We start from the raw sequence: 21,916 nt of genomic DNA, 5'->3' as shown, positions 1-21,916 counted from the left end.
AACATAGAACCAAACTAGACCCTCTTGATGTGGGTGACAGTTGTATGGCTGGGGCAGACTGTGGGGCCACTGGCATTGTCACCAGGATTTATTCCTAGTGCTTTTACTGGCATTTTGGAAACACATTCACTATAGATGGATACTTAGTTCATCCTAGATATAGTAACAAGGTACTTGGATCTTCCACAATGCATTGTGCCTTATCCTCTCTGAGGAGTGATAGGGGGTGTAATAGGTGGTAGGTAGAGGGAATTGGAGGAGGGGAGAGATGGAAGACTGAGATTTATATGTAAAATGAAAAGAGATACTTTGTTTTCTTATTAAAAAATAAAATAAAATAATTTATTTAAAAAGATTTAAGGGAATTGTAAGGCGGGACTGTGCAGATTGGGTGTGGTGGCAGGTACATCAAGGTGTTTTTGAGAAGTGACAGAACTTTATTCAATGAGATACACCTTGAGCTTCCCTCTCCTATCTCTGCATGTTGGGCTCCCTATAGGAAACTCTGTAGGTTTTTTTGGATGGCAATTCTAGAACAGACACATCCCACTTCTACCTTTGAAGTTATTGGCTTATTGACAACTACCAAGAGAGAGAGAGACAGTTTTCTCTAAGAGTGTAGTTCCTGCTAATTTGAACATGATCCAGTGAAAATCTGCACATCTAAGACTATTTGGGTGGCACAAATTCATCTTTACGGGGATTTTAAAAAATGAAATGAAGTTGGGTGTTAGGAAAGAGGGATAGATTTGTAAAAGAGTTGGATGAAATGAATATGATCAAAATATGTTAAATTCTTAAAGCAGCAATTATAAGAAAATTTCTAAAATAAGAGTTCAAACACTGAGGAATTCTAACCCTCCTTTGTGAAAATGAACCACAGGAATATTCTGAAGTGGTGAATAAATGGATGTTCATGAATTTATCTTGTGATGTTCTAAAGGTCTGTATATATATATATATATATATATATATATATATATATATATATCCTTATTCCTGGTAGACAATAAATGAATTGTAATTCACACACATTCCTGAGAAAAAATACTATAAACACAAATGCCTTGTGTTCTTTACTCATTACTATTAAGTAAATGTATTTGTGCTCCACCATAGACAGATGGAATATAGGGTAAAGGGACATTGCTGTGTACTTGCTCTGAACTAGCAGGTACTCCTTGGGGCAGAGAATCTTTACTTGGAATGAGATTATTACCTCTAAATCTTTTTTAATGTGGTTGTAATTTTAAGTTTTATTATAATATTATTGGGGAAAATCAATAGTTGAACTTTATTTATTAAGAGTTGTAGCTCACCACACACTTGTATTTTATGGTCTTCCAAAGCTGTCAGTTTGATATTTTGTAAAATGTCATGTCAATTCACTATATTAATTTTTTAGTGATTATTATCAGTAAATGGGTAATTATAAATTTCTAAATAGATATTGACACGGTCAATAAAGAGAGCAGCAAGCCCACAGAGTAGGACAGAATCCTTGTTAACTGTATGTCCTATGGAGGCTTAGGATCTGGAATATATAAAGAACTTAAAAAGAAGAAAGACACAAAACAAAATATATTCAGCACCAATAGTAATTAGAGAAATGCAAATTAAATCTACTTTGATATTTCCTCTGATTTTAGTCAGAATAGCTGACATCAAGGAGCAATTGACAACAACTGCTGGCATGCAGGGAGGAGGCTGCACAGTACTATTGCTACTAAAGAAATCATTGTGCAGAATTCTCAAAAAGGTAAAATAGATTGACCCTTAGACCAAGTTATACCACTCCTCCACATATGTCCAAAGTACTCAACATCATACTCAACAGACACTTGCTCAGCAATATTCTTTGACATCCTATTTACAATTGCTGAGTAATGAAAACAACCTAATGTCCTCCAACAGATGAATAGTCAAAGTGTTGTGCATACAGACACTGAAAATGCTTTACATCTATAGAAGACAATACCATTCAACCATAAAGAAAATAAAAACAAATTAAATTTTCAGGGAAAAGGAAGAATTTAAAAGGCATTTTACTGAGTGATTGAAGCAGAACTCATCAAATGAGAGAAACGCAAATCAAATAACCCCACACTAGCTTCAAATAGGGCATACTAAGAAATCACATGTCACCACAAAAAAAGGAACAGAATTCATCCACATGTGATGAATGGGAGTGGAGGGTAGAGAGTGAAAGGGTGGTCCTGCTGGGCTTTTTGGTACCCAAAGCCATGCCCTACCTGGTCCAGTCTCTTAAAGGCCATTGACAAAAGAAGGTTCTCCATTACTTTCCCCTTTTGTCTAAATAAGAGAGTTCCCAATCCAATACAAAACTACATATAATAAAAACATATATAAAGTATAAAAATTAGAATTAAAACAAGCATAAACAACATTAAACATGAAATATATGCTAAATGTTTCAATAATTATTTTATACTAAGGAGTCTAAGTCTTGTATTAAAAATGGCTTGGCTAGATCATAGAATGAAGGTAACTACGACTATCTAATCTTCAACCCCATCAAAAGACTGAGAAGGGGGATAATATTACTAGAGTAGGCAGAAAGTGCAATCAAGCAGCTTCCAAAATATGCAGTAGATGACAGAGAATACTGTGTACCTGGGCAATCACCCAAAGTCTCATTTGCATTGTTGGAGCAACCAACTTTGGCTAAGGACTAGAATAACTGATAGTTCATATTCAGAGACATTTTTTTTCAAAACCATCTTACACTGTCTTGACAGGGTTTAACAGTCTTTTTTCTTGTATTTTGCTTGTCTACTACAGATATTGTGAATTTTGTCAGTGGTGGAGGCATGGGAAGTTACTTACCCAGAGGCCAGTTTTGCCAAAAAGAAAACAAGCTCTAAGAGGGGTGTCTTCAATTCTCAACATTCTTTGGGGGAAAAAATGTTGCTGCCAGGAGCATCAAGTCTTATGTCAACAGTTATATAAATGTCATGTTATACAGCTCTTTGAAGTGGCTGAAGATTACCTATCTATGCAGAATACAATCTCTATGTATCTAAATGACCTGATTAGTCCAATTATAAGTATGATAAACATGGATGACCATTAATCTATAATATTTAATATATGTATAAATTAAAGACTAAGACTTCATATTAGAATACAAAGGTTTTAAAGTTACAAAACTTTTTTTAAATAAATAAATGGTGAATACAGGGATGGGTGAGCTCAGTACTCAGGTGATATCATGAATGGTCCTTCAACATCAGGAATTATTTCAGCAGATAAATTGGATTCATGCAATAGAGTTTTTTCTTTCTATGATGTCTTGTTGTCTATAGGCTCTCCTTAGAAAATTCCTCTTTTCTACAATTATCTGCTGGTAATTAATGTCTTATAGCATAATTATATCCAACCTAGAAACATACATAGAGTCTCTCTCTCTCTCTCTCTCTCTCTCTCTCTCTCTCTCTCTCTCTCTCTCTCTCTCACACACACACACACACACACACACACACACACACACACACCAATCCAAGACTGAGAACAAGAAACCACTCAAGAAAACACAGCTATGATCATGATCAGTGAGCTAGAATTCCACTGTCTAGGTATGGCAGTAATTCTAGTGTGCTGATGAAGTGAAAGCTACTAACAGACAGGAATCTTGCTAGAAGTGTTGTGTATAAGTTATTTGCAGTGGTGTTAAAAAAAATTCCTACAGAGTGCTGTGTTCTGCCGTGTCCCAGGGCCTTGACAGCATAGTAGAAGGAAAGTGGGCAGGCTTCCATCTTCAAGCTGAAAAGGTGAAATTTCTCTGAGATTTGTTTTGTAGTGAAAATTGTGCTGTGTATGGCCATTATTACTGTCTTGTGGATTGTATTGTGTTTGAAATATTACTATTATGCAATTTACATTTTTTCTGTCATTGATATTTACACTATTTTCACTAAGAAATCTATACTTTGATTCTTATCTAGTTTTTCTTTTATTCTGAACTCCATCTTTGACTGTTAGTATTACAAATTCATAAGTTTCATCTCAAAAATTTATTCAACCACAGATATTTTACAAAGCAGAGCATTTCTCTTAACACTATATATAGTACTTTCTTTCCTCATTGTTTCCTAATCAAAAGAATAACAAACAACTATTAGCTGCACAATTTTCTTGTTTTCCAATTCAGTCCTTAAACCTGTTTTCAAAAATGAATTTATTCAACAATATTCAAAAAGTCTGAAATATTCAAATGTCAATGAGTTTGAATAAGTACTATAACATGCTCCTCCTATTACAAATGTACACATTTTATAACATATGTGATCCCACCAAATTGTATCTGAGATACATGTGAAAATAGATTCAACAGTTTTGCAATGTGAAAACAAATAAATAAACAATATTCAAGAAGAAAAATGTGGATAAAACAAGCCTAGTAATTGGAATAGTTTCCTTCTAAAGATTCACAGAATGCTTATGACAGATTTGGCATCACTGAATACAGGGCACATGAATACATAACACACATGTATTTTACATATTAACATAAAACATTTAAAAACATCAAAATGATTCATTCTATATACAAATTATATTTTACTAATATGTATTCATATATTTATTTATTCCATATTCATATTTATTCCTGTATAACAGCATAGGTATTTCCGTAATTTCTGCCAGGGCTGTAATAGTTAAGGCAGTACCTAATCTACACAATTCACAATATTACAAATGAAGTATAGAAGGTTGAAATTTATACAAAAATAATTCATTAAGAACTAACATTCCTCTAAAATACAAAAGATGATGCACATTTTAGGAAACTGAGGGCTCCACATCACTGATCCTGCACCTCAGCCACCACACCACGGAAATAAATGTCTGTCTAAGTTTAGTGTTTCCCAGAATCAAGACACAGGAGTGGATGGAAGGGAAAGCAACTCCAATAGCCCAGAAAAGCAGAGAAACTGAGCTTTTTTGCTTATTCTTAATGTTACAAAACTGCAAAAGAAGTGAGAGAAAATAAAAGGAATACAGTAACAGGAAGCTGACCACCATTTGCAGAGCCTTTATGTGGGCTGCCTTGCTGACATCTCTGGAGCCTTTGGCATTGTACTGCATGTTCTTCAGATGTCGCCACAGGGAGAAGATGAGCAGGAGGAAGACAGTCAGGGTCACAGTGAAGGGGATGAGTGTGAACATAGTGTTGGTGTGTATAATGTGCCCAGGAACTTGAGAATAATTACTTATGATAACTCTGAAGAATGTATTGACTTCGATTCTGTCCATCCAGAGATCAAAATGTGTGTTTATAACTAAAATGTTTAAAAACAAGAAAAACAGAGATGCCAACAGTGTCCCTGAAATCATTTTTTTTACTCTCCACTTTAGATGAAGAAAAATAGAGTTGGAAAAATTGGCTATCTTGAGAAAATAGAAGATGCTGAGACATGTAGCAAGCCAGATACTGAAATGATTGGTTACTGTCCAGAAAATACAAATTTGTCTCATAATTATTCTAGTTATTATTATGTCTGGGTATTGTTCAGATACAAATAAACCTGCAGTTATTGAAAAGAGCAAAGAAATTCTGGAAATTGCTAGAGTAGTCAAGATCTGATCTATGAGAGATATCTTTCTCCTCTTTAACCAGTGCATAACATTTACCAAAACTGTGAATATATTGCCTATATTTCCTATTAGCAATTCCACACTTAATGTAGTTAATAACATGTAATGTAGGACACCATTCATTGTCTCCAAGAGAATGTTCAGAATTCTACTATAATGCAAAATATTTGTAAGTACAGTCTTCCTAGGTATGTCTAGCTGATTCTTGAGAATCATTACATACTAATTAAATGAACTTGTATGTACAATGTCAAGTAAACATCAAATTTTCTAATGAAGTGGTTTATAGAGTTTCTCACAAAAAATCTTATACTTTGCAAGAAAGCCCAGCTGTGCTTCATCCAGATGCTTCATACTTTACACACAATGGACTGGAATTCTCCATAGTTGATGCTGAAGAAAGCAGAATTCTCATGTACTGTATTCAAAACATATAAATTTATCTTCATTGTTTTTCCTGTTCATATATTAAATTTTAATTATTTATTTTCTGACAAGCAAAATTATAAAATTTTAGCTCACATAAAAAGCAAAATATCTTAACTTCTATGCAACAGAATTTTCCATTAACTATTTCAAAATGAGGACAGTTATGCATCTATACATATTTTCCAAAGTTCTTTCTACAAGCAAACAATTACATAACAATCTTAAATAGTTAGTTATACTTCAAATACTGGGCCTGAGAAGATTAATAATTTTACTTTTTATACAGTCATATATGCATGCATACATATCCATGCACTAATATATGCTAGTTCATAAGTATGTATTTTTTTAGGTTATAATCCTTTCATTTCTTACATAATAATTCAGGCTTATCATCGACTTAAAATTTATTGTGCATTTCACTTACAATTAATAATATGCTAGTTGTTAGGAGATTACTTTCATTTTTGATTGTGCAGTAGTAATGTAAATATTCTAAAGACTTGAGACTATCTTATTAATACATGTAAATAAATATGGAATAATACCTATTCTGTTACAAAGAAGAAATAAATTTACATGAATTCATTTGCACAATAATCCTTTTCATTATCCATGTCTCCTACCTTCGTTAATGCATCTGATTCCTTCACTAGTGTGAGCACTAGGCACTATTTTTGTTTCCCTCCAGTTTGGACTGACATTTGCTCCTGTAATGTCACTGTAGGCATCTAGTCATATAAAGAAAAATACATAGCCCAGTCAAGCCAGGGAAGAGAGCAAAGGGTAGGAATATTCTTCAAGAACTAATGGATAATTTCCAATTCTTTGAATGGTATATTTATACAACAATAAAACATAAAAATAAAAAAGACCTAATGGATAGTCAAAGAAGCAATAACACAAAAAGAGAAGTATTAAAATACGAAAGCAGAAAAACATATGACAAAAACATACTAAACTTGGCCTAGTGGTACACACTGCTATATGTGACATAGCACTGAAGGAATCTGGGCTAGTTGATAAGTCCCTGTATAAACATAGCACTAAAAAAATGTTTAGATTGAAGGAAAAGCAAAGGTAATTGTATGTGAAAAATGGATTACAACTGAAAATTGGAGCAATAGTGAACAAAGAAAGTGACAAAATTTCTAGAAAGAAACATTGACATACCTGAACACAGAAAGGTCCTCATGGGATGGCTCTTTCCCCATAACAAAAAGACAGAAGACAAAGAGAAATGCAAAACACATTGAGGGTGGGGCGGTGTGGAGCAAATGCTAGTACAAGAGCTTCAAGGCCTTTAGGAAAAGTGACAAAGCTTGTATCCATGGGAGGCAGCAAAGCCAGCCCAGGAGCTTCCCTGAGCCCCTCTTCTCCACCTTAAACAAACATTTGAAATTCTACTGGAATAGCTGTAGCTGCTGGACTCTGTAGGCCAAATTGCTTTGTTCAGATTCAAAACTGCTACTGTATTGATAGTGGTAAGATTGCTGTGAAAGTCTCTGACACAGTTGTAGGAAAAGAGCCCAAACTCCTACTGAATGGATGCAAGGCACTCCTTCAAGAAAGTAGTAACCCATATTCAAGAGACAAAGCAGCAAAAACAGAGCTACAGAACAAGCATAGTCTACCATTCTCAGTGCAGGGCACTCTGCAAAGGTATAAGTCATATGTTGATAATTCAGTCACTTTTTGAGTGGCACAGTTCATGAATATTTTGATCATGAATCTCTTGGATATCTCATATATCTTGTTTTCTATTTTCTTGATGAATAAAAAATAAGGAAAGGAATTTTCTTACTAACTAGATAATGTTAAATGGCATTTTGCATATAAAATAAACAATAAGAAATGTAATGATAGTGACATTATCCACATTTGAAAAGTATATGAGATTTTACTAAAATCATTTTTATTATTAATTTAAAAATACTAATCCAAATTCCCAATTCCTCCCCTCATTCCACTCCCTTACAAACTCTCCCATCCCACTCCCCTTCAATCCTGAGAGGGCAAGGCACTCTGCCCTGTGAAAAGTCCTAGGCCCTACCTACTACATCTAGGCTGATCTAGGTATGCATCCAAAGAGAATAGGATCCCGAAAAGCCAGTATATGCAGTAGAGACAAATCCCATTGCCATGTTAGTGGCCCCTCAGTCTGCCCCAACTGTAAACTCCATTCAGGGTTTAATTCTATGCTCATTAACTCCCAGTCCAGTTGGAATTAGTGAGCTCCCATTAGCTCAGGCTAATTTTCTCAGTGTATGAACCCCTCCTGGTCTTGACCTCCTTGCTCATACTCTCACTCATTCCACTCTTCAACTGGACTTTGGGAGCTCTGGACATCAGTCCAGGGCTCTGATGTGGGTCTTTGCCTCTGTTTCCATCTGTTGTTGGACAAAGGTTCTATGGTGATATTTAAGATAATCATCAGTCTGACTACAGAGCAACGCCAGTTCAGGCACCCTCTCTTCTATTGCTTAGGGTCTTAGCTGGGTTCATCCTTGTGGATTCCTGGGAATTTTTCTAGAGCCAGGTTTATTGTTAACCCCATAATGGTTCCCTCAATCAGTATCTCTTTCCTTGCTCTCATCTCTGCCCTTCCTCATGTTTAAAGCTTTTGTCAAGTTACTGGTTTGGGTCCATTCACTTTTAAAATAATAATTTTTTTAAAATAATCTGCAATTCACAGGATCAAAGTTTAAACTTTTCTTGTGATTGCATTATGTTTGTTTGAAAACCTGTTTCATGCAATGGAAGTACAAAATCTCTAAGCCCAGTTAATTGATATCAGTTAATAGCAGAACCATTCTATCCTTGCCAAACACTTTCTCCATTTCCACTCCCTTTGATGGATAGAAAACAGAACCTTAAAATAGAAAACCTGCTTTCTCTGGGAGTATGGTACAGTTGACTTCTCTGTGCAGCCTATTGGCAAAGGCTACTCATTAATTTCCCAGTTGCCTTGTCCCAAATATTCACTCAAAACTACATTAATCACAACACTGCTTGGCCTATTAGCTCATTCTTCAAATTGACTAGTCCTTTAATCTTAAATTGACCCATTTCTAAAAATCTGTGTTCTCTTTGACTCTGCCTACTCTCTCCTCCTCTCTCTCCTTGGAATTCCCACCTTGCACTGTTCTGTGCTGTAATAGGCCTAAAGCAGATTCTTTATTAGCCAATGGTATTCACAGCATACATAGGAAAATCCCACGTAAGCAGCCTGTCATTTTAACAAGCCCAGTGCTCCTCTGACTCTAATAAATGCTTTGCCTGGAAAATGACCCCTCTCCCTCTCTATCTCTCCATTTATGATCATCTCTACAATGTAACACTTATAAACTGAGTAATCCCTTGGAAAAAATATGTATTAAGGAGAAGACAGTTTCTCATTGAACTGTACAAACCTATACTTTAGGCGACACCACATAGAAAGGAAGGCCTGTTTCGACATTGGTTCTCTAGAATCAGTGCACATGAATGGGCTGAAAGAAAAGCAAATCCCAGAGCTTGTAAAAACAAAATTATTGTATTTGCCTCAATGTTACTGTTACAAAATAGTAGAAAAGCAACAGAAAAAAAAAGTGGTATTCAGTAACAAGTTGACCACCATTTTCCAGGTCTTCATGTGGGCTGTGCTGATAACATCTCTGGAGCCTTTTGCAGTGAGCTACATTTTCTTAAAACATGTCCGGGGAAAAAATAGCAGGAGGAAAGTAATCAGGGTCATGGTGAAGGGGATGAGGGTGATCATAGTGTTGTGGAATAAAATAAGCCCAAAGAATTGACCAGAGATGCTTGAAATAACACTGTAGGACATATTTTCTCCATGTCCATTAATCCAGACATGAACATGTCTATTTATGACTAAAATATTCAAAGACAAGAGAAGCAGAGATGCCAGAAATGTCATCAAAACCACTTTTCTAACTCTCCACTTCAGGTGCAAAAAATAGAGTTTGAAAAAAATGGCCAAGGCAGTTTCTTTATTAACCAATGAAAGTAACACATAGACAGATGACCCTCCTCCATCATTTCCCCTTTTTCTGTTTAAACAAAATGGTACCCAGACATGGATAACTACATCCACAGAAAGCCTGAGAAAGCTTGGGAAAGAATAGAGTAAAGCATGTTTTCTTGGTAGCAGCAATTTCTCAGGTCTGCTTTAATTGCTAGAGGAAGCAAGGGCTCTCATCTAAGAGAGGCTTCCTGACTCAGCTTTAGCTGCAAAACCTAGCAGCTCTTTTAAGAGGTCCTGCCACGAAACACTTAAACAGTGTTGATGAAAAGCTGAACGCATGCTTTTCGGTTTTCAGCCATAGCAGGAAAAAAGCTGCACTGTTTTAAAATGCCAGTTTTCTGTGCCATCCTGCCAGGGCAAACTCTGACTCTTTCAGGCAGGCAGTCTGACTGAGTGTGGTCTGTGAGCGGAATGTTGCAGCTTGCTTGCTGGCAGGGACCTTGAAACGCCATAGAGTTGTGGCAATAAAAATAGCTACAACCAGTACCTCAGCCATGAGGCTGGAAAGCTAAGGAATGGGCCGGATCCAGCTATCAAAGCCACAGTTTTAGTCTTCTCCATGAAGACTCATGTAGTCAGAAAAAGAGAGAGAGAGAGACAATAAAAAAAAGAAAGATGAAGAAAATCAAAATGATTTACAGTGTGTTAAAAATATATGCAGGCTAAAAGTTAAAGTTATTAAAGTAAAAAAAGAAAATAAAGAGAGTAGTTGGGTGTGGTAGTACACACCTTTAATCTCAACACTTGGGGAGACAGAGGTAGATTGACCTCTGTGACTTCAAGGGGCAGAAGTAGATTGATCTCTGTGACTTCATGGTATGGTAGCACACACCTTTAATCCCAATGCCTAGGAGGCAGAGACAGACAGATCTCTGTGAGTTCAAGGCTGAGGCAAGTGGATATCTGTGAGCTCAAGGACAGCCTGGTCTACAGAGTTATTCCTGGACAGAGATATAAAAAGAACCTGTCTCAAAAAGTAAAAATAAAAGAAATAGAGATTAAAATAAAGCTACACAAAGATGAAAAATACACAGAGAATCTTGATACTGTATGCTATTATGCTCTCTTTGTATTGTTTAAATGCTGAGGAAGGAGTAACAACTGCTAAAAGATATTTGTTTATAAATGCTGCTGAACTAATCCAACATAGATATTTTGAAAATACCTTGACTTCAAAATTTGGATCTAGAGTTATGATGCTTTGGAAGTTCTTCTTTTGTTTTCACAGAGGATGAGACTCTGTGGATTGCTTCTATCCCAATATGGTATGATAGGCCACGCTCTTCTGAAAGGTTGCTGTGAATACCCTCAAAAAATTATTTCATTCAACTGTCAACTGAGATGAATCTAGCACACAGGATATACCATGAAAGACCTGATTAACAGTGCCCCCATATAGCAGGAAGAAGTTTGGAGAGAAAAAACTGTGCCCATGTTCCCAAATATTGTTTATAAATGTTCTTTTACATTTAAAGGGGGATATGATATAGATATGAATAATTTACATTGATATAAATTTTGCTTCATTGATATAAATTTAAGGTCAATTTTGTTATATGTATATGTATTTCTGATCTTGATTAAGGTATTATGATTGTGTAGTTCATTTAAAAATGTAATGTATAATTAAAAATATAGGTTAATAGATAATCATCGATAATAGTCAAGCTTGTAGTCATGTTAGATTTTCTAGTTATATAGAGATATATTTTAGTTTGATAGGCATTCTTCATATCTTTCAAAGACTACAGAATATGGAATTTAATGTTTTAATAACTTAGGGCTTTTCATGACAATAAGACGTCTGCTCCTGGCAGCACCAAGCTACTTCAGGAGGAATATGGGCATCGAAGAGGCTCCTTATGGAGTTTGATAGCAATTTGGGCAAGAAACTGCTCTTGCCTGGACTGTTGCATAAACTGGACACAAAGAACCTGCAGAAAGAGGACTACTGAACTTGCCTAAAGGTGAGATGGTCTATCAGGGTTCCTGACTCGTGAAAGAGTCTACAAGACATTCTGCAGGACACAGGAAAAAAAAAGGGACTGAACTGCCTTTGAAATTTCCTGCTTCATGGAAAGGTCTCTGGATACTATGGGCCTGAAAGCTGAAGATGGATGCCCCAACAGTACAGAGGAACTTTGGGTGACTGTCCAGGCAGTGAGATGTCTCTGTCATTTCTAGAGTTTTGGAAGTTGCTTAATTCTTGTTTACTTAGGTAATATTATATCCTTCTGGAGTCTTTGATGGAGTTGAAGAATGGTTAGTTACAGTTTTAGTTTTCCTTAGTTATGATAAAAGATAAAATAGATCTAAATATTGTAACTGTAATTCTTGCTTGATAACTGTTTTGTTATATGTAATTTTACTATGTTAAAGTTAAAGCCTTTCTTTTTTGTTTAAACAGAAAAAGGGGAAATGATGGAGGAGGGTCATCTGTCTATGTGTTACTTTCATTGGTTAATAAAGAAACTGCCTTGGTCCTTTAATAGGACAGAAAATTAGGTAGGTGGAGTAGACAGAACAGAATTTTGTGAGAAAGAAAGCAGAGTGAGGCAGACACCTCAGACAGTCACCATGATTCTCTTCTCCAAGATGGATGCAGGTTAAGATCTTTCCTGGTAAGGCACCACTTCCTGGTGCTACACAGATTACTAAATATGGGTTAAAGCAAGATGTGAGAATTAGCCAATAAGAGGCTGAAACTAATGGGGCAGGCAGTGTTTCAATGAATACAGTTTGTGTGTTGTTATTTTGGGGCATAAGCTATCCAGGCATGTGGAAGCCGGGCAAGAATGCAGCCGACTGTTCCTACTACAGGGAACAAATAAACAGCCTCCAACTACAAGATACTGCTTGTATCTTCCTGACATGGCTCCTTCCTTATGATAGATAGATTAGATAGATAGATAGATAGATAGATAGATAGATAGATAGATAGATAGATAGATAGATAGTAGATAGATAGATAGATAGATTGATAGATACATACATACATACATACATAGATGAAAGAAAGAAAGAAAGAAAGAAAGAAAGAAAGAAAGAAAGAAAGAAAGAAAGAAAATAAAGTTGGGAATTAGGAAAGAGGGATGGATCTTGTAAAGAGTTGGAGGAGATGAATGTGATCAAAAGATGTTATGCTAAAGAACAAATTTTTAAGAAAATTTAAAAAATAAAGAGTTCAGAGCCTAAGGAATTCTAAACCTCTTTGATGAAAATGAACCACAGGAATATTCTAAATGTGGTGATTGAATGGATGTTGATGAATTTATCTTGTGATGTTCTAAAGATCTGTATATACTTATGTACCAGGAAACATTTCCCTGAGAAGGTAAATGGTCACATTCTCTAAAACTTCCAGAAATTAAATTATACTAACATATGGAGACTCAAGAACTTCTGTTCCATTGAGGAATATCTACATGTCAATGCTCTTGAGAGTTTTGACTCATGATATTCGAGTGAATTTGTATTTATCTACTATTGAATACATGATGGAAACTCATAAATGTGGAAGTTGACCAAACACAATCACATTTGTTCCTCCTGTCCTAAGGAATGAGGGAAACCATTGTAAGTAACTCAGAGGGAAGGCTTCCTTCTAGATCTCTCCTTACTTCTAGTAGACAATGAATAAATTGTAATACTCACAGTCTCCTGAGAAGAAATTACTATAAAAAAATGCCTTGTGTCATTTCCTTAAAACTATTAAATAAATATATTTGGGTTTTACCAAAGACTGGTGGAACAGAGGATGAATGGACATTGCTGTATACTTGCTCTGAACTAGCAGGTACTCCTTCCGGAAAAGAATCTTTCCTGGGAATGAGAATATCACCTCTAAATCTTTTTAAAGTTGTATTGTAGTATTATTGAGGAATATCAAATAGTTGAACTTTTATTTATTAAGAATTGTAGCTCACCTCACATTTGCACGTTATAGTCTTCCAAGCTGTCAGTTTTATATTTTGTAAAATATCATGTCAATTCACTATATTAATTTTGTATTATTGTTAGTAAATGGTAAATTATAAATTTCTAAATAATAGAAAACAAGACAGCCAATCAAGGGAGCAGAAAGCCCACAGAGTAGCACAGAATCGTTGTCAATTGTATGTCTGATAGAAGATTAATATCTAGAATATATAGAGAACTCAAAAAGGACAGAGTCAAAACAAGTGACCTAATTTTAAAAATGAGCTATGGATCTGAACAGAAAATTCTCAAAGGAAAACATAAAATGACTAAGATATATCTCAGAAAGTGTTCAGCATCCCTAGTAATAGATCGTTGCTGACAGGAGCAATCATGCGTCACATCAAAAGAACCCTAAGTTATTTTTATATGACATTCTGAAGTTCTTTGAAGTGGTTGAAGATTACATATCTATGTAGAATACAATCTTTATGTATCTAAAGAACCTGGTTAGTCTAACTATAAGTTTGACAAACGTTGATTACTATTGACCTATTATAATTAACACTTATATAACTTAAAAACTGAGACTATATATTGGAATATTAAACCATCTTTAAACAAATGTGCAACAAATGAGGACAATGACCTCAAGATGTACACAATATGCAATGTATAAGTATCTTAATCAGAGGTAGAAATGTATAACTCAATAATATAAATATATCCTAAATTTGTATCAATATATACAATGTCTTAAACAGGGGTAGAAACAGCATGCATACAATCTGACAAAATAACTTGCATAGGTATATATTATATATTATATTAAATATTAAATATTATAAACAGAAATAGGAGCAAATTTCCTGTAGAAACAAGATGGAAACTCCTACCAACATAGCACATCTAGTTTTGGATGTCAACAAATCCTTGAAATACACTGACTGATATGATTTAAAACTTTTTTTATTATCCAGAGTCTCTCAGTTGTCGTTGTTCCTTTCTCATTAGCATTAAGAAAATTTAAGTTTAATATAGCAATAAGTAATCTATTTTGGGTGGTAATTTTTATCCCTCTGTGTTTGTTTAGCATATCATTTATAGTTCAATTTGATCTTTTTATAACTGCCTTTCCTGTAGGATTATTTGGTATACCTGCAATATGCATTATATTATAATAAGCAAAAAACTTTTATTTTTGCAGGTATACCCATGATGGCCATAATTTCTAAAAAATGTATGATTACTGAATTAGCCCTTTTTTTGAGCCCAAGGCAGTTGCCCGTTGAAAACCTGAATAAGTGTCAATGGTTAGTATAGTTATTTAATTTTTTAGATTTTGTAAAGTGGAACACATTCATCAGTCAGATTTTATTCCTTTATGTACCCTTTGGGTTATTCCCTGCAATTAATGGTATTTGGTTATAGAGAGAGCAGGTAGGACATCTCTTTATAATCTCCTTAATGTGTTACCATGTAATAGAAAACTCTTTCTTCAAAGCTTTCTAGTAACATTGATGGGGGAGCTGACCAATCCCTTTGTCTGAGGGGCGTGTCCCCTCCAGGGCTCCAAATACCTTTAAAAGATCCGTGTTTATTTGTTTTGACCCTCTTTCCCTGTGCTCCTTGCTGGAACCTTTGCTTTTGTAAGTTCCCTTTTCTTTCCTTTATTAAAGCTGAATATTATATATTAAAGCTAGTCTGGTTAATCATAATTGCCGATCGACCACGCCCCTTCATAACATGATGTTTTTTATGAAATTCTGAGGCCTTTGGCACACTTTCAACCAATAATAGATCAATTTCAGCACTACCTTGTGCTAGGAAACCTGGTAGACAAATATGGGATTGGATGTGTGTTATATATATGGGACATATATCTGATTAACTTGAAACTGAATGAATAACAAAGTCAATTATTTATAATCTGATATAAATTCAGAGGTTTTCATATGCAAAAAAAACCTCTTTCTGCATATTGTAAATCAATAACTGTATTAAGAGCCTTTTTAAAATCCCCGAGTACCATGAAAATAGCATATACCTATGCCTTTTAGACATAAGGGCTTTTATCCACCTTACTTAAATATTTTTATTTGTAACCTGCCATTTTTTTATTTATTTGCATCAATATAATTTTATACAGATACAGACTTCAGTTTTTGGTGCATCACATACAATTCAGGGGAAAATCCATGTAGTTCTCTTATAAGGTTAATTTTATTGCTTTAGGATAATTGCTATTAATCTTTCCTAAAAAAAAAATAAGCTCTTTGCTAGGGTTTATTTTTTATTGCTTTATAAATAATACCATTCAAAATTTCCACTTCTTCCCCTCCTCTCATTTTCCTCCTGTTCCCCCACTCACCCTTCCCCCTCCCACTGCAGTCCTAAGAGTTGGCAGGGTACCCTAACCTGTGGGAAGTCCAAGGCCCTTCCCAGTACATCCAGTCTTAGGAAGGTGTGCATCCAAATAGACTAGGATCCCAAAATGCCAGTACATGCAGTAGAGACAAATCCCAGTGCCATTATGATGGGAAAGCTCAGCTAAACACATTTGGCCTCCTGGGGTGAGGAAAGAAGGAAGGGGAGTGCTTGTCGGCCCCTTGTTTACTCTCTCGCTTGGCAGGTGTGAGTCTCTCTGTTTTTCTATTATTAAACTATATTTATTGTTTTGAGCTGGTCTGGTTAATTTTAACTACTGGTCAACCACGCCCCTTCATTTGGTGCCTGACTGCGGGATCTTTTGTAGCTCTTTAAGGCTCTGGCCAGTTGATGTCCCCTCTCCCAGCAGAGTTTGCCCTCAGGTTTAGGGACATCATTTAGGGGTTGGTTATAATTGGTATAGGGTTGAGGGGATGCGGGAGGTATTTCAAAGGCTCAAAGGTGTTCTTAAAAACAAAAAGAGGGATAATTGGTGATGGGATAATAGAGTGTTATTTGTGAGTTATTGATTTTAGAAAATTATATTGTATCGATTCTTGTATACTGATACAAATATTTAGTATAGATAGTATAATCTTCAACCTCTTTGAAGAGCTGTAAAAAATGGCCTTTAATCTAACCTAGAGTTCTGTGCTAGTGAGACACAATCACTCCTGGCAACACTGTTCTACTCCAGAGAGAATGATGAGCACCAAAGACACTCCACTTGGAGTTTGTCTTCTTCTTGGCAGAACTGGCCTTTGGACAAAAAAAAAAAAAAAAACGCTTATACCTCCACCACTGACAGAGATACAGAGTATCCGTAAATAGATAACTACAGGATTGTCTTCTCCTTCCAAGACAGGGTAAGATAGTTCTAAAAAGTTTCTTGCCTTTGAAAATGGTATGTCAGTTAGGTTAGGCCTTAGCCAAAGGTGGTTGACTCAACACTGCAAATGAGACTTTGGGTGATTGCCCAGGTAGTCAGTTGTCTCGGTCATTTATTGCATATTTTAAAAGTTTCTTGTTTGTACGTCCTGGTTGTTCAAGTAATATTACTTCCCTTCTCAGATCTTTAATGGAGTTGAACATTGGATAATTGTAGTTACCCTCCTCATGATTTAGCTAAACTCAATTTCAATACATTATTTAGACTCCTTGATATAGAATGCTTAGTAAAACTTTTGTTATATGTTTCTTGTTTAATATTGTTTGTTACCTGTAATTTTATATTTAGTATTTGTTCCTTTAGTATATAGTTGTATTGGGTTTGGTTCAATCTTGTTTAGACAAAAGGGGGAGATAATGGGGAAGCTCAGCCAATCACATTTGGCTAGGGCGTGGCCACCTGGGGTGAGGGAAGAAGGACAGGGAATGATTGCCCGCCCCTCGTGGTGCTCAGTACTCCAGTTGTGTGAGTCTTGCGGTACTCTGGTTGTATGAGTCTCTCTGTTTTCCTATTATTAAACTATATTCATTGTTTTGAGCTGGTCTGGTTAATTCTAACTACCGGTCGACTACGCCCCTTAACCATTATCATTGGCTTCTCAGTTGGCCTGAATTGTCAGCCACACTCAGAGAGTCCAGTTGGATCACATGCTAGTTCAGTCCCAGTCAAGCTTGCTTTGGCAGGCTCCCATTAGATGAGGCACACTGTCTCAGTGGGTGGACCAACCCCTGGCAGTCCTGACTTTCTTGCTCATATTCTCCCTCCTGCTCTTCAACTGGACCTAGAGAGCTCAGTCCAGTGCTCCGATGTGGGTCTCTGTCTCTATCTCCATTTTTCACCTGACAAAGGTTCTATGGTGATATTCAAGATAGTCATAAGTCTGACTACAGGACAAGGCCAAGTCAGGAACAGTCTCCTCCACTATCCAGGGTCCTAGCTGTGGACATCACCGTGGACACCTGAGAACCCCTCTAGAGCCAAGCCTCTTGCCAACCCCAAATTAATTGACTCCCTTAATTAAGATATCTTCTTCCCTGTTCGCATATCCACCCTTCCTCCATCTCAACAATCCCACTCTCCGAAGCTCTCCCCAATATACACCTTGTCCCTTCTCTTTCCTCCTCTCTCCTTTCCCCCACCCCAGCCTCACCCCTATGCTCCCAACATGTACCTGTCGATCTTGTCTGCTTCCAATTTCCAGGAGGATCTATATATGTTTTTCTTTGGGATCACCTTATTACTTAGCTTTTCTAGGATCGTGAATTATAAGCTCAAGGTCCTTTGTTTATGGCTAGAATCGACTAATGAGTGAGTACATACCACATTCATATTTTGGGGTCTGTTTTATCTCATTCAGGATAGTGTTTTCTATTTCCATCCATTTGCATGTAAAATTTAAGATATGATTGTTTTTTTCCGCTGAGTAGTATTCTAATGTGTAGATGTGCCACACTTTCTTTATCCATTCTTCAGTTGAGGGGCATCTAGGTTGTTTCCAGGTTCTGGCTATTACAAATAATGCTGCTATGAACATAGTTGAACAAATGTTTTTGTAGTATGATTGGGCATCTCTTGGGTATATTCCCAAAAATGGTATTTCTGGATCTTGAGGTAGGTTGACTCCCAATTTCCTGAGAAACCGCCACACTGATTTCCAAAGTAGTTGCACAAGTTTGCATTCTTACCAGCAATGGATGAATGATCCCCTTACTCCACATCCTCTCCAGCATAGGTTATTATTGGTGTTTTTGATTTTAGCCATTCTGACAGGTGTAAGATGGTATCTCAAAGTTGTTTTGATTTGTATTTCCCTGATAGCTAAGGAAGTTGAACATGTCCTTAAGTATCTTTTGGCCATTTGAAATTCTTCTGTTGAGAATTCTCTGTTCAGTTTAGTACCCAATTTTTTAATTGGGTTATTTAGAATTTTAATGTCTAGTTTCTTGAGTTCTTTATATATTTTGGAGATTAGACCTTTGTCTGATGTTGGGTTGGTGAAGATCTTCTCCCAATCAGTAGGTTGTCTTTTTGTCTTAATGACAGTGTCCTTTGCTTTACAGAAGCTTCTCATTTTCAGGAGGTCCCATTTATTCATTGTTGCTCTTATTGTCTTTGCTACTGGGGTTATATGTAGGAAGTGGTCTTCTGTGCCTATGTATTGCAGGCTACTTCCCACTTTCTTTTCTATCAGTTTCAGTATGGTCAGATTTATATTGAGGCCTTTAATCCATTTGGACTTGAGTTTTGTGCATGGTGATAGATATGGATCTATTTTCATTCTTCTACAGGTTGATATCCAGTTATTCCAGCACTATTTGTTAAAGATGCTTTCTTTCTTCCATTGTATAATTTTAGCTTCTTCTTAAAAATCAGGTGTTCATACATTTGTGGATTAATATCTGGGTCTTTGACTCAATTCCATAGGTCAATGTCTCTGTTTTTATGCCAATACCAAGCTGTTTTCAATACTGTAGCTCTGAAATAAAGTTTGAGGTCAAGGATGGTGATGTCTCCAGAATTTCCTTTATTATATAGGATTGTTTTGGCTATCCTGGGTTTTTGTTTTTTCATATGAAGTTGAATATTTTTCTTTCAAGGTTTGTGAAGAATTTTGTTGGGATTTTGATGGGGATTGCATTGAATCTATAGATTGCTTTTGGTAGGACTACCATTTTTACTTTGTTGATCCTTCCTATCCAAAAGCATGGGAGCTCTTTTCATTTTCTGGTATCTTCTTCAATTTCTTTCTTCAAATACTTAAAGTTCTTGTCAAATATGACTTTCACTTCTTTGGTTAGTGTTACCCCAAGATATTTTATGTTATTTGTGGCTATTGTGAAACGTGGTATTTCTCTGATTTCCCACTCAGCTTCTTTATCCTTTGTGTATAGTAGGGCTACTGATTTTTTTTAGTTGATCTTGTATCCTGCCACAACACTAACATTATTTATCAGCTGTGGGAGTTCTGTGGTAGAGTTTTTGGGGTCATTTATGTACACTATCATATCATCTGTAAATAACTAAAGTTTGACTTATTCCTTTCCAATTTGAATCCCATTAATCTCCTTTTGTTGTCTTATTGCTATTGCTAAAACTTCAAGAACTATTTTTGAAAAGATATGGAGAGAGTGGACAGCCTTGTCTTCTTACTGATTTTAGTGGAATTGCTTTGAGTTTCTCTCCATTTAATTTGATGTTAGATATTGGCTTGTTGTATATAGCTTTAATTATATTTAGATATGTTCTTTGTATCTCTGACCTCCCAAGTCCTTTATCATGAATGGCTGTTGAATTTAGTCAAATGCTTTTATAGCAACTAATGAAATGATAATATATTTTTTCTTTCATTTTATTTATATGATGGATTACATTGATAGACTTTCATATGTTGAACCAGCTCTGCATTTCTGGGATGAAGTCAACTTGATAATTGTGGATGATATTTTTGATGAGTTCTTAGATTTGGTTTGCCAGTATTTTATTGAGTATTTTTGCATTCATTTTCATGAGTGAGATTGTAGAAGGAAGCGGCAGGCTGTGTTACGCCACCCGACTAGCTTTATACCCGAAATAATTACACAGAAACTGTATTCATTTAAATACTGCCTGGCCCCTTATCTGTAGCTTCTTATTGGTTGATTCTCACATCTTCCTTTAACCCATATTTAGTAATCCGTGTAGCACCACGAGGTGTGGCTTACCAGGAGAGATCTTAACCTGCATCCATCTCAGAGAGGAGAATCATGGTGACTGCATATGGCGACTGCCTGAAGCATCTCCCCCTCTTTCCCAGAATTCTGTTCTGTCTACTCTGCCTACCTAATTTTCTGTTCTCTTAAAGGGCCAAGGCAGTATCTTTATTAAAAATGAAAGTAACACACAGACACTCCTCCATCATGAGATTGTTCTGTAATTCTCTTTCTTGGTTGAGTCTTTGTGTTGTTTTGGTATCAAGGATAACTTCAGCCTCATAAAAACTGTTTGTCAATGTCCCCTCTGTTTCTATTATGTGGAACACTTTGAGAAGTATAGGTATTAGCTCTTCTTGGAAGTTCTTGTAGAATTATGCACTAAAACCACCGAGTCCTGGGCTTTTTTTTTTTTTTTTTTGGTTGGGAGGTTTTTGATGACAGCTTCTATATTCTGACAACTTATAGGTCTATTTAAATTGCTCACCTGGTCTTGATTTAATTTTGGTATATGGTATCTATCTAAAAATTGTCCATTTCTTTTACAGTTTCCAATTTTGTTAAGTAGAGGTTTGTGTAATTTGACCTAATGATTCTCAGTGTCTGTTGTTAGGACCTTTTTTATTTCTGATTTTGTTAATTTGAGTGTTCTCTCTATGCCTTTTGATTAGTTTGGATAGGGGTTTGCCAATCTTGTTGATTTTCTCAAAGAACTAGCTCTTTGTTTCAATAATTCTTTTATTGTTTTCTTTGTTTCTGTTGTGTTGATTTCAGCCATCAATTTCATGATTTCCTGTCTTCTACTTCTGCGTGAGTCTGCTTTTTTTTGTGATAGAGATTTCAGGTGTGCTGCTAAAT

General features: G+C 35.8%; 1 protein-coding gene across 1 annotated transcript; it reads right to left on the bottom strand.

Annotated features, from left to right (window-relative positions):
• Positions 1 to 4,803: 4,803 nt before the first annotated feature.
• On the bottom strand, positions 4,804 to 5,835 carry LOC119806531 (taste receptor type 2 member 140-like). The gene has a single exon (XM_038318307.2). The coding sequence runs from the start codon at positions 5,833 to 5,835 to the stop codon at positions 4,804 to 4,806; it is 1,032 nt and encodes a 343-aa protein (XP_038174235.2).
• Positions 5,836 to 21,916: the final 16,081 nt, after the last annotated feature.

This window comes from Arvicola amphibius, chromosome 2 (assembly GCF_903992535.2).
Source record: "Arvicola amphibius chromosome 2, mArvAmp1.2, whole genome shotgun sequence".
In the NCBI taxonomy this organism is placed as follows: domain Eukaryota; kingdom Metazoa; phylum Chordata; class Mammalia; order Rodentia; family Cricetidae; genus Arvicola; species Arvicola amphibius.
Note: the sequence above shows the minus strand (reverse complement) of the source record. Positions and strands in the feature narration are given on the sequence as shown.